Source organism: Cucurbita pepo, chromosome 8, assembly GCF_057944985.1.
Source record: "Cucurbita pepo subsp. pepo isolate OVF chromosome 8, ASM5794498v1, whole genome shotgun sequence".
Classification (NCBI taxonomy): Eukaryota; Viridiplantae; Streptophyta; class Magnoliopsida; order Cucurbitales; family Cucurbitaceae; genus Cucurbita; species Cucurbita pepo.
Window position 1 is genome coordinate 11,487,932 of NC_141805.1, and position 12,704 is coordinate 11,500,635.

The following is a 12,704-nucleotide window of genomic DNA, read 5'->3' on the forward strand; positions in this document are numbered from 1 at the left end:
TTCGACTTCCATACATTTAAACACCAAAAATAAGTCAATGGTTGAGTTGACTTTAAAAAGAAAATGACCCAAGAAGTCAATTTAGACTAATATTTGTTGGAAGCTCAGCTACATTCATGATACACGTACATTAATTCATGATAATGCAATAGCGTTTAAAAGCACATTGGATCACTCTTAGGCCCAAAATGAAAGTCCATTGGATACCTCTCAGGCCCAAAATAAAAGCCCCAATGGATCACTCTCAGGCCCAATGTGTTCATAGATGTTAGCCAATTTCCTGCTTCCAGCCATCGGGGGTTGTTCTTGATAATCGAGCATCATTAGGGGATTGCAAAAGATGGAAAGATAGATATCAAATCCAGAAGGGAATAGCAGCAGAGCAAGGAAGTTTTGGTAAGAACAATCGAACAGCCTACCATACCATTTTGTGTTTAAGCAAAAATTCTACAGAAAATGCATAGAAAAGATGTTGCAAAATCTAGAAACTGAAATAGATGATGGCCTTACAATCTAGAAACTAAAACTACAATCTTTCTTACTCGTCTGCTTCTTCTTTGTTCTTCTTTTTCTTCTTCTTTTTCTTCTCACTCCCCCCATCAACATCGTCATCTGCTTCCCCATTTTGAGTATCATTTCCAGACTCCTTGTCTTTCTTCTTCTTCTTCTTCTTCTCCGACTTCTCTGTCTCCGGAGTACCCGCTTCTTCTTTTGCATCCTTCTCTTTCTTCTTCTTTTTCTTCTCTGATTTCTCAGCCTTTTCATCATCTGAAGCTTCTATGCCTCCCTTCTCTTTATCTTTCTTCTTCTTTTTCTTCTCTTTCTTCCCGGATTCTTCGACTTCTTCAGCTTCCTCGACCTTTTCACCTTTCAGTTTCTTAGCAGGAGCTGCAGCTTCTGCTTCCTCATCGTGTTTCCGCTTCCGCCCTAAACCATCTTTTTCCTCATCAGCTGCAACGCTCTGCTTTGGAGTGGCGGTATCGGAAGCGAAAACGCTTGCAACCAATGAATCCCCACCAGTAGGCAAAACCAAATTCCTTAGCCACTCTTGAGGAGTGTTCTCATTTGGTTTTCCATGCTTATCCAACTTCCCTTCTCCAATAAGCTTTTTCTTCATTGATGCCCTTGGACCCAATCCCCATTTCCTTGGGTATGTATCACGATCCATCACAACCCTTTTGATCTTTGCAACAATGCCATGATCACAAGTTGCCATCACAGAAGTGGTCATCTCTGCAATACCAAGAGCAATGGCTTCACCCTTGGTGGTCATAAGTACAACTTCTTCCCCAACTTCAATATCATTCTCAAATCTCAACAGCCCTGGAATCATTAACTTAGCACCATAACAAATAGCATTAACAGCAGAATCCTTGACAACCAATCTTTTATAGCTTGTCAAAACCACCTCAAGAGGCATAATTACCCTCCTCAGATAACTCTCATCCTTGAAATTATCATAAACCCATTGAGCATCCATAACATCATGCATTGTAACCATGTTATCCTTCTCACCCAAGATCCCAGACCGCACCCTCCTAAGTTCTTGCATATGCCCTCCAACACCAAGAATGAGACCCAAATGCACACACAACGTTCTAACGTAAGTTCCAGCCTCACAAGAAATCCAAAACACAACCAAATGTTTATCAGCATCATATTCAAGAAGCTTACTCTCATATATAGTCCTAATCCTAAGCTGTCTTTTCACAGCCGATATCAAAGGCGGCCTCTGAAACACAGCTCCAGTGAGCGTCTCCAGAGCCCGAGCCACCTTAGCAACATCGGGCACAGCAGAATGCAAACGAGCAACACACACGTACTCCTTACCAGCACCCTGTTGCGACTTCACGAGCCGCGTGGCTCGATCAATGCACACAATCAAATTACCAGTAACCTTGGGATCCAGTGTACCACTATGACCCGTTTTATCAACCCGAAGAATCCGTTTAATCCAAGCCACAACCTCGTGCGACGAAGGATTCGCCGGTTTATCAAGGTTGAGAATACCATACCTGATGTAGTCAATCAGAGGCCGCTTCAGAGGAGAGAAACCAGACGGTAAAGGAGTGTAGTGTCCAGTACGTACATTGAGACGGTCGTAGTTCTTCAGAAGAATAGGCCATTGAGATGTATCCACCGGAGGAGTAAAACTTTGCGGCTTGATCAAAAAGTCGGCAACATCCTTGAGCGGCTGCTCGTCGGAACCTACCACTGGTGAAACTTCTTCATCCTTGCTCCGATGCTTCTTCTTCTTCTTCTCCGAACGAGAAATCTCAACATCCGACATGGCTGAACTTCAGAAACCTTAACAGTAAGCTGCGAGACTGCAGACTCCAACGAAGTGAGGAAATGGTTTTTCTAGGGTTTTAGAGGACACGAACATATAAGACAGCCAGTGATTTTCGACGCTGATGGTGATCTGTATGGGCTTATTGGGCCTCTTCTCTGTATTGGGCCTGCAGTTTAGTTTTATTGGGTTCGACTAACAAACAATGAGGCCCAGTTATGCAGTTGGTATATGGGCTAAGGCTCGTTGGGCTCACATGGGCCTGGGCCCATGGGAAAGCCGGCTAATAATTGGAGAATCTATACGGTGCGGCCGTGCGTTACTTTTTACTGTAAGCCGTAAGAAATTGACCAATGAATGAAGTAGCTTCTGAAAAGGGAAAGATGGGAACGAGGATGATGGCTAAAATGGGGGAAATTGGTCTTACGTACAACAGTTTTTTGTCCAATAAAACAAAGGCATCATTATAATTAAAAGCACGTTTCAAATTTCCTTTTTGAAAAAAAAAAAAATCGGTGGAAAATGAATTTTACCGAAATTAATTAATTAAGAGTTGTATTTATTATAATTTATAATCGTCCATTAAATTTAATCAAGTAGCTAGCTTTACCACGGATCTTTATTATAACCCTACACCTTTAAGGTCACAATTTCTTGGATATTCATCGTGATTATACCTTCGAGATTTATAACTTATTTGCTCGATACTGAAGTCACTGTGACTACACCTTTGACAATTCTTTTGACATAGCTAAATTGAGATAAGAACGACATGACTCTAAGACAACTTATAGGAACGACGAAACTCTACGATGGTTATGCATAATATTATTTTTTTAAATTCATTAAAGATGTTTGATACTGTGATGTCCTACATAGGTTGGGAGGATAACAAACTACCATTTATAAGGGTGTAAAAACCTTCCCTTACCAGATGCATTTTAAAGCCTTGAGGGGAAGCCCGAAAGGGAAAGCCCAAAAAGGACAATATCTGCTAGCGGTGGATCTGGGGCGTTACAAATGGTATCAGAGTCAGGCACCGAACAATGTGTCAGCCTTCTCGCTGTTCCCCGAAGGGGAGGGTAGACACGAGGCGGGGTGCCAATAAGGACGCTAGGCCACAAATGGGGGTAGATTTGGGGGCGGTTCCACATCGATTGGAGGAAGGAAAGAGGGTTAGTGAGGAAGCTGGGTCCCGAAGGGGCGTGGATTGTGATGTCCCACATTGGTTGGGGAGGAGAACAAACCATCATTTGTAAAGGTGTGAAACCTTCCCCTAGCAAACCCGTTTTAAAGTCTTGAGGGGAAGCTCGAAAGGTAAAACCCAAGGAGGACAATATCTGCTAAAATCCTTGAGGGGAAGCCCGAAAGAGAAAACTTAAAGAAGACAATATCTGTTAGCGGTGGATTGAGGGTGCTATGTACCATAAATATTTCTCTTCACGACCAATTTTTTTAATAGTTATGGTTAGCATTTATGTGACTTAATTTTCATTTTATTGAAACTTTATTTCCTAATTTACGTACATTAATTTCGCAGAAACATTTAAATTCAGGATTATATTGGTTGAAAGTTTAAAACTCAAAGTTATTGCACACTTCACTAAAGTAAAATAGAGTATCTATTTTACTTTAAGATCCTTGGATACTATATTATTCATGTATGAGTGACACAGAATAATTCTCTGCACAAACAATATTTTCTGACACCCTTTGTATTATTTTAAATTGATGGTTGTACTCATTTATATTTTGTACAGCTGCATACGTAACTATTTATTTGGACTATAAATGAATTTTCATTTTTTTTTTAAGTTAAAAAATTTTAAAAAAAATTATAGATTAGATTTCATTATTAATTTTGTTTATATGGGTTTGAAAAAAGTTTTAAATTGAATTGATTATAGGACACGAAGGAGGTTTATTAAATTATATAAATTAAATATTAATTAATTTTTACAAAATCTATAATTTAATAGTTGATTTAAAAAAAAATATCTCAAATAAGAAAAGAAAAAAAGACCGAGTGCAAAAGTTGATTGGTTAAAAATAATAATAATAATTGATTGAAATTCTGAAAGTGACAGCAAAAAATAATATGGTGCATGGGGATGAGGAGATAATATAAAATAATAGGAAATGCCCAAAATATCCGACAATGACGCCAAAATCCAGAGAAAAGAAAAAGAAAAAGTATCTTCTTAAAGCCCACACGACGAAGTTGCCCGCTTCTATGGCGGGCAGGTTCAAATTACGAGGCCATTTCAATTCAATTCATTCATTCATTCATTCATTCACTATCACATGTTCTCTTCCTTCTCATCCACGCCTGCAATTCCCCCACTCATCTCCATCTCCTTGTACGTCCGCCATTGAAGCCTGGTGAGTGAGCTTCGTCTCGAGCTCCTCTCCATGTTCTAGGAGGCCATTTATTTAACTGGAGGTTGCAGAGTGAGGGGGGAATGGGCCAGGGACTGAGCTGCGCAGACCGGCATGGAACTGGAGTCTTCTTCAGAGCTCTGCAGAACGGAGATGTGGAAGTTGTTCGAGCCTTGATGGAGATTGATTCCTCCATCTTACACCAAACAACCAAACATCAAGGACTATCTGCTCTACATGTAGCGGCTGCCAATGGACAGACCGATGTGAGTTTGAGTTGAAGTTCAAGAGATTTTCCTTCATTTTTATTCATTGAGTATTTGTTGATGTAGATTCTTTCGATGCTCTTGGACTGGAATGTGAATCCGGATGTTCTGAATCGGCATAATCAGGTTTTTGTTTCGTTTGATCAAATGTGTGTGTTCAGCTCTTTGGCAGTTCGATTGAACTGATCCTTGTTTTGGTTGGTTTAGACTCCTCTGATGCTGGCTGCGATGAGCGGGAAGATAGCTTGTGTTCAGAGGCTGATCGAAGCAGGAGCTAATGTGCGTTTTTTCAGAAGTTTGTTTCTAATTTTGATGCAATTTTGCTTACCAGTGTTTGTTTGACATCCATAGATATTGATGTTTGATTCTACACATCGAAGAACCTGCTTGCATTATGCAGCTTACTATGGGCATTCTGATTGCCTGCAAGCGATTCTCTCTGCTGCGCATACCACCCCTGTATCCGACTCTTGGTTAGTCAATTTACTCTTCTTCTTCTTCTTCTTCAAGCATTTACCTTCGAGTATTGGCTTAATATGATGAGTTTTGAATTTGAATTGAATGGAAATGGCTAGGGGGTTTGCAAGATTTGTGAACATTAGGGATGGGGATGGCTCAACTCCATTGCATTTATCCGCCAGGCAGAGCCAACCTGAGTGTGTCCGTATCCTTCTTAGCAATGGTGCTCTTGTCTGTGTTTCCACTTGCAGGTATGAGGAATGATCTCTCATTCTTTCATTATGAGTATATCCAGAGAATGATGGTTTGTTGTGAATATGTTATGCAGTTGTCCAGGTAGTTCGCCACTCCATTTAGCTGCTCGTGGTGGTTCCTTGGAATGTGTTCGAGAATTGCTTGCTTGGGGAGCTGATAGATTTCAGTTCGACTCATATGGGTAAGCTGAAAAAAAAAGAAAACTAGAGTTATCCCCATGCTTTGCTTAAAACAGGCACAATTTAGAAGCAAACAATGGAACTCCTAATGAAGTTTTCTCATTTGCAGGAGGATACCGTTTACGGTTGCTTTAAAGCATAAGCATCAAGCTTGTGCAGCTTTGTTGAACCCTTCATCACCAGAACCTCTCGTCTGGCCTTCACCTTTGAAGTTAATCATTGAGCTACATCCAGATGCAAAAGTTTTGCTAGAAAAGGCCTTGATGGATGCAAACATGGAGAGAGAGAAGGCCATATTTAAGGAAACATTCGTCACACCTCCTTGTCCTTTCCAATCTGATTTGGACATTGATTCTGATTTAGACAATGATTTAGCATCTGAGGTAATTCAAACACACTTCATTTTGGGCTTTTTGTTGAATAATTCCAAGTTAGGTGTCAATACATGAATGCAATGAATCTGAAAATGATTTTGTAACAGCCCAAACTCACTTCTATAGATATTGTCCTCTTTAGACTTTTCCTTTCGAGCTTCCCTTTAAGGTTGTAAGCATCCGTTAGGGAGAAGTTTCCACACTCTTATAAGGAGTACTTCATTCTCCTCTCAAATTGACGTGGAATCTCACAATTCACCCATTTGGGGGGACGCTGGCACACTACTCTATGCTTGGCTCTTATACTATTGTAATAGCCCAAACTTACCTCTAGCAGACAGATATTGTCCTCTTTCAACTTTTCCTTCCGGATTTCCCCTCAAGATTTTAAAACTCATCCGTTAGGGAGAGATTTCCAGCCCTTATAAGAAATGCTTCGTTCCCCTCACCAACCGAGGTTGGATCTCACATATTCCCTCTCAATGTTCTAGTTTTACCTCTTGGGATACTGCTCTGTTGCTTATATTTCGATTTCTGTAATTAATTTGGTCAAGACTATAGCTCATAACTATGTCCGCAACATTCTTACATCACTCGTTGATTCTATCATACGAACAGGCTAGCGATACAGAGTTGTGCAGCATATGCTTTGAACAGATGTGCAATATTGAGGCTCAACCATGTGGCCATAGAATGTGCGCCCATTGCACATTATCTTTATGCTGCCATAAGAAGCCTAATCCAACTACAGCTTGTCCAACAGCCCCTGTTTGCCCCTTTTGCAGAGGCAGCATCACCCAGCTTCTCGTTGCTGAGGTGAAGAGTCATGACAAGGTAGACCAAGAGATTTCCCCCTTGAAGCTGAAGGGGTTGACAACGTCAAATTTCAATGAAGAAAACAGCAGCTTGAAGAGCTTATCTATCCTATTTGGGAAGTTGAGTGAACAAAATTCAGGGACATGTGTTAAGTCTTAAAAAAGGCCTTACCAGATGGATAATCCAGCTGATATGGCAACCTCAGATGTACTACCATCTGGGTATATAATTTTTACTTCGCCTATAGAGCATCTATATTTGGATGTACTGAGGCTGGCCACAAATCTAAAGTATGCAAGGGCCGTGCTGTGCGATGTGGGCAAACATATGAGAAGGTTCGTTTGCCCCGACTATTATTATCATTTTTTCCCCTTTATCATTGTCAGTTATTTACAACAGTTTCTCAAGCCGCTAAACTAGCAAATATAGCAAATCTATACGGTTATTTGAAGTTTTTTCTACTATCATATACTAACAGATACGAAAAGATTAGCCATGGTTACTAACTAGTTAAGATTTTATGGATTTAATCAAATGTAGTTCACTAACTTGGCAGTAAACAGACTGAATGTTGCAGCAAGACGAATGCCTCGATTTGTCTGACCCAAACACGATCGCTGAATGATGATAATGATAAGTAAATCTTCTACAAATCAAATGGTAGAATGAAACAAATGAGAATTTAACTTTTGACTTGCATCACTTTTTCATGAAGAAAAAGTTGCTTTCAAACGTTACTGTACGAATCAAAGAAAGAATCATTTAAACATTTGGCAATATAAACATGAAAATAGTAGAGGAATCCCTAGAGTGTTACCATCCTGAACAAGTTCTCCATCTGATCTTCTGGTTCTCTCTTCGGCAACCGGTTCAAACAACACTGGAGCTACTTGATCATTGGAAAACAAAGAGTTTGTTTGAGAAGCAGAACGAATAGGCGAGTAGTCGTTGGGATCTAGAGTTGAAACTTAGTAATTTCCATTAAAACTATATAAGATGGCCATAATTGAGCTCCAAATAAAATAAATACACATTTTGAAAAGGCTACCCTGTAACTTCAGTTCAATCCCTTCAGAGAAGTAAGACAAAGAAATATAGTCTTAACAGCGAGGCGATCCAATGCAAATCATTGAACTATAACTAAGCTTTCATAAAACTAGTAATTTAGTTTTTAAACTTTAATTTGTAACGATTTAAATTCATTACATTTACTTTTATAACAATTTAGTAGTTTCTATATGGTAAAATTTATAACAGCTTAGTTTGTAAAAATATTGATAAGATTCAATGAAATTTCTTATGTAGTAGATCGATAAATTGATTAAGAACAAAATGTGTTTAGTTATGAATAAAAAGTACCTGGTAAAAATTTAACGATATTTTTAATGGCTGTGATTAAATTGTCACAAAATTTGAAGAACTAAATTGTTATAAATTTTAGAATACAAAGTAATACAAATTCTACCAAAGTGTAGTTAATGTTTCCATGAAAGTTAGGTGCCAAGGGAATGAATTCTACAAAAATCAAGCATTGTTCCAGTGTTTACCTGCACAAATTAAGCATAATGTTCTTCCATACCAACTATTTCCTAGCCTCTCTAACGCAAACACATACACTCAGACAAAAGAAAAACAGAAAAAGACATCGAAGTAAACAGACCTCTGTATCAAGATCTGAGGAAAAATCGGTGAAGGAGCTAGGAGAATGAGTTCGCAAAGTATTGAAAGAAAACAAAGCAGAGAGATAATGATGATTTCCCGCCAATCCAACTCTGGCGTTCATTAGCCGCAAGCCTAACGGCCATCCATCTTCCTACATTCACAATATCAACCGCAAAATTAGGGCAAATTAAGCACTCAAAATTTATACAGAGAGAGGGAGAGAGAGAGGTACCAGTTGAACCATGCTTGAATCTGAAAGCAGCGAGTGGAATAATGTGCCAGGAGAAAAGCGGAGGGGATCAATTCAGAGTCTCATACATTCGACGAAGAGTTCAATCCAATTGCCAATACGATTATCAAATCGAGAAGGAAGAGCAATAATTAAGCGAAAGAAATCGACGAACCAGAATGAAGAACGAACAAACGAGCGAAAACCGTAAATTATAGAGAACAAAAACGTACGATCGGTCTTGCAATATGCATCACATGGCTTTCAAACGACGCCATTGGCATTGGCCTTGCAAGATCACGCTCATTTGAACTGTGAAGGAATGAAGTTACTTTCAATGAAACAGACGGGAGCTGGTGGAGGGAAAGAACGTGAGAGAATAATTTCGTACTGCCATTCAATTTAAAGGTGATCTAATGACTATTATGCCCTCCCTTGTTTTGTTCTTCAGCTACTAGCCAACGGTTCAGTATGGTAATTTCAGTTTATCAACAAGGCATGGAGATTTCAATTCTAACTAACAAAACATTTTTTTATATATATAAAAAAAAAAACTTTATCTTTTGAATTAAAAATATACCTTCTATTCTATTATTGTTACTATTATTATTAAATTAAAATTTGCCTATTAAGACTATTGGGCTAACTGTTTCCCATGAGTCCAGTTAAATGGGCTGTGGTGGGCCTATAAGACTATTGGGCCAACTGTTTCCCATGAGCCCAGTTAAATGGGCTGTGATGGGCCTATAAGACTATTGGGCTAACTGTTTCCCATGAGCCCAGTTAAATGGGCTATCACTGAGCTCAACAAATCTGATCCAGAACAGGGAAGTTATTTAATTTTTATATAGTAAAAACAAGTACACTTTTTTTTTAATTTAATTTTATAAAAAGGTGAAAATATTAGTTTTAAGATAAAATACATATACTAACACTAAAATTTTAAAATATATAAACTAAAATGGAATTAAATTTCAGAAAAAATATAATACATTTAATTCCTTTTAATACTTTCGGGTCAATAATAGAGGAGCGGAAAAAAAAAGTAGATTCCTGAAAAAAATTGTTGGTTTGTTGTCATAGCAACTTTCGGGCCAGGCCGTGCGACTTTGGACGATCTGCCGCTAATGGACAGGATTCAACGTGGGCCCACTTGATTAGGTTTATGATTGACAATGTGGGCCCATTGGCCCATTACTATGGTTCAGTTAACTGCCCTTCCTGGACAAAAGAAAGTTAAATTTGGTGGTCCCTCTTCTACGACGAATGACCATGGATGAATCGAGACCATATTTGAATAATATTTTGATCATATAAACTTTAAAATTAAATATATTTGACATAAAAAAATGTTAAAAAATACGGCAAGTAATTATTATTGTTTTTATTTTATTTTGGTATATTTATTTTTTAATTTATTATAGATATTTTTGATGTATAAAAACTGAATTAAAACATACTTAAACTCATGAGTTATGTTATTAGAAAATAAAAATTATGAGGTTTCTTTACCGGAATAAATTGTTACTCTTTCAGCTACACACGTACATTGTGTGGCACCTCGAAAGAATCTTTCATTTCAAGATCAACCGTTGATTTATCTTTGCTAAGATCAAATGTGGACCGTTGATTACCTGTGTTATCGGTACGTTGGGAACCCATCCAAGGGAAAACCAGAAAACCATACGAGTGATCGTCATGACAGATACGTGGAAGAGAGCAGCTGCAACTTCGGGACTAAACGCGAGAATTCCTATCCGTTACGATTTTGACACGTGGACGGTGGTTATGGTACTCTCTTCTTTCCCCGCCCCTATATATAGACTCATCCGTCAGCTCTACATCTCGTTCAATAGCGAGAAGTTTTAGTTTGATTTCGAAAACAAGTTTCATTATCTCGTTGTTCTTTGTTCTTCATCGTCGAAAATGTCGTGCTGTGGTGGAAACTGTGGATGCGGCTCTGCCTGCAAGTGCGGAAACGGCTGCGGAGGGTGAGTAATCTCTAATTTTCTCCTTTAGATTTTGATTGTGTGAACTGATTTCTCAATTTCCTTCTATGGAGAATGATTTCTAGAGATTTTGACCTTCCGTTTTATTGTTATTTTTTTCGATTTCCTTTTCGTTTCTGTACCTTAGTTCCTCGATCGACTGCGATCTGATCATGTGTTGATTCTGTTTATTGAATTCTGAATATGAGAAAACATCACACGATCACTGCCTATAATATTCTGAATTATCTGAGAAGGACTCCGATAATAGTTTTTTAGAGGATAATTACGATGATTCTGACGTTTCGTTTTGATATTTCGTTATGCAGTTGCAAGATGTTCCCTGACATGAGCTTCTCTGAGACAACCGCAACTATGGAGACCTTCGTCGTCGGCCTCGCTCCTCAGAAGATGTAAGTTTGTTTGAATGAGCCTAATTTTTCAAGAGAAATTCAGTCATGAATCATAATTTTAAGTAATTGTACTTATTTTCCATATTAGGTCCTTCGAGGTTGCAGAGATGGGAGCCGAGAACGGCTGCAAATGCGGTGACAACTGCACCTGCGATCCATGCAACTGTAAATGAGCAATAGCTCAAATCCTTGCGACCTGAGATGTCTTCGAGTACTTAAGTATGATCATAATAACAATTATCAAATCTTCCAGTGTTTTCCTTCCGTCGTTGCGTCTTTAAGAGTCGATTGAAGTGTTCCTTTTAAATAATAGCAGTCGTTAAGTTGTGGAAAAACTGATATGCTGTTATGGCGCACGGATCTTGTTATCCAAGGATGCCTGTGTTTATCCATGTCTGTTTAACGTTTGCTTTTCTCTGTGTAAAGAAGCGGTATGTGCTAATTTATGTGTAACAGAGTTTGTTCTTGTTATCCATGTCTATTGTTGAAAATCCAGAACCGAGTTTGAACGCTCTATAGAATCTGACTATAAGAAGTAAAATTCAACAATTTCGATGGGGCCGGTCGAATAGCTAACACCCTTCATTCTCAATCGATGTCCAAAATTAAATGCATATTTACGCGTGCCAGTTATCTTTCTCGACTGATAAGCCGAACAATCTGAATTTACATGGTAAACAGTTCTGAAAAATTGAATACATCCCCGTTCTCCTTCCTTTAAATTTATTTATTTTAAGGATGGTAAGTTGTTTTTTCTTTTTGCATCTTTTTCTGGAAATCCTTATCCTTTCATCCGTAAGTCGGCGAGTTTAAATTTTATTATTTCTGTATTCTGTTGTTTGAGTTTATATTACAGATATTTTCAATAATAGTCAAATGATCTCTCTCTTTCACTTTTTTTTTTTCTTTTTTTTTTTTTATAATAAAAAAAACCCCACTTTATCCTTTTGGTTTGAAATACTTTCGAAATTATCGCACATTAAATGGTTATAAATAACATCAAGAGCCTACCACGTGTTGGAACTTTGCTCAATTGTAAAATAAAATAGTTTGCAAGAATCCTCAAACGCCTTAGTATCCCCACTACCACCATATGGTGGTTGTTGTTTTTTTTTTTTTTTTTTTTTTTTTTTTTTTTTTGATGGTTCAATGATTCATTTCAATGGTTCATTTGGTTGAATGAAAGTCGACCTCGGTTAATATAGGGAATGATCATAGGTTTATAATTAAATAATATTATCTCCATTTTTTGATGTAGGGAATGGTTCATTGGTTTTATTTTTGATGTAAAAAAAATAGCAACAAAAATACTCTTTCCCAAAGGTGTTGTGAATGAAATTTTGCATTTCATTCTTTGAATTTCAATTTCTTAGATTTAGTGGATTTTGATAAAG

The 12,704-nt window shown here is 38.0% G+C and overlaps 4 protein-coding genes across 9 annotated transcripts; 2 read left to right on the plus strand and 2 right to left on the minus strand.

Annotated features, from left to right (window-relative positions):
- Positions 1-372: 372 nt before the first annotated feature.
- Positions 373-2,370, minus strand: LOC111800406 (H/ACA ribonucleoprotein complex subunit 4). The gene has a single exon (XM_023684086.2). The coding sequence runs from the start codon at positions 2,288-2,290 to the stop codon at positions 539-541; it is 1,752 nt and encodes a 583-aa protein (XP_023539854.2). The 5' UTR covers positions 2,291-2,370; the 3' UTR covers positions 373-538.
- A 2,139-nt stretch (positions 2,371-4,509) lies between these two features.
- Positions 4,510-7,473, plus strand: LOC111801129 (putative E3 ubiquitin-protein ligase XBAT31). The gene is made up of 8 exons (XM_023685114.2): positions 4,510-4,935; positions 5,002-5,061; positions 5,143-5,214; positions 5,287-5,408; positions 5,511-5,645; positions 5,723-5,830; positions 5,938-6,211; positions 6,821-7,473. The coding sequence occupies exons 1-8, from the start codon at positions 4,753-4,755 to the stop codon at positions 7,175-7,177; spliced, it is 1,311 nt and encodes a 436-aa protein (XP_023540882.1). The 5' UTR covers positions 4,510-4,752; the 3' UTR covers positions 7,178-7,473.
- LOC111801130 (uncharacterized) lies at positions 7,247-9,262 on the minus strand. 6 transcript variants are annotated; one of them, XR_015422326.1, is made up of 4 exons: positions 8,913-9,262; positions 8,679-8,831; positions 7,836-7,907; positions 7,247-7,661 (listed from the first exon to the last, which is right to left on the minus strand). XR_015422326.1 is itself a non-coding variant. In XM_023685117.2 (4 exons), the coding sequence occupies exons 1-4, from the start codon at positions 8,922-8,924 to the stop codon at positions 7,549-7,551; spliced, it is 321 nt and encodes a 106-aa protein (XP_023540885.1). In that variant the 5' UTR covers positions 8,925-9,262; the 3' UTR covers positions 7,247-7,548. The 6 variants fall into 6 exon arrangements, 3 of the variants coding, with proteins under 3 accessions (XP_023540885.1, XP_023540884.1, XP_023540883.1); XR_002816087.2 differs by having other exon boundaries at positions 7,247-7,664; XR_015422325.1 differs by having other exon boundaries at positions 7,247-7,664; positions 7,836-7,973.
- Positions 9,263-10,740: 1,478 nt separating this feature from the next.
- LOC111799552 (metallothionein-like protein type 2) lies at positions 10,741-11,781 on the plus strand. Its single transcript, XM_023682911.2, has 3 exons — positions 10,741-10,900; positions 11,227-11,310; positions 11,399-11,781. Exons 1-3 carry the CDS (start codon positions 10,836-10,838, stop codon positions 11,481-11,483), a joined length of 234 nt encoding a protein of 77 aa, XP_023538679.2. The 5' UTR covers positions 10,741-10,835; the 3' UTR covers positions 11,484-11,781.
- The last annotated feature ends 923 nt before the right edge of the window (positions 11,782-12,704 follow it).

Coding starts and splice junctions, on each gene's coding strand:
- LOC111800406 (XM_023684086.2), bottom strand. CDS start 2,290: ATGTCGGATGTTGAGATTTCTCGTTCGGAGAAGAAGAAGAAGAAGCAT.
- LOC111801129 (XM_023685114.2), top strand. CDS start 4,753: ATGGGCCAGGGACTGAGCTGCGCAGACCGGCATGGAACTGGAGTCTTC. Junction 4,936..5,001: donor CTGCCAATGGACAGACCGAT/GTGAGTTTGAGT, acceptor TTGTTGATGTAG/ATTCTTTCGATGCTCTTGGA. Junction 6,212..6,820: donor ACAATGATTTAGCATCTGAG/GTAATTCAAACA, acceptor TCATACGAACAG/GCTAGCGATACAGAGTTGTG.
- LOC111801130 (XM_023685115.2), bottom strand. Junction 7,905..8,678: donor CCTCAGATCTTGATACAGAG/GTCTGTTTACTT, acceptor ATGATCAAGTAG/CTCCAGTGTTGTTTGAACCG. Junction 7,665..7,835: donor TGGAGAACTTGTTCAGGATG/GTAACACTCTAG, acceptor TTTGATTTGTAG/AAGATTTACTTATCATTATC.
- LOC111799552 (XM_023682911.2), top strand. CDS start 10,836: ATGTCGTGCTGTGGTGGAAACTGTGGATGCGGCTCTGCCTGCAAGTGC. Junction 10,901..11,226: donor TGCGGAAACGGCTGCGGAGG/GTGAGTAATCTC, acceptor TTCGTTATGCAG/TTGCAAGATGTTCCCTGACA. Junction 11,311..11,398: donor GGCCTCGCTCCTCAGAAGAT/GTAAGTTTGTTT, acceptor TTTCCATATTAG/GTCCTTCGAGGTTGCAGAGA.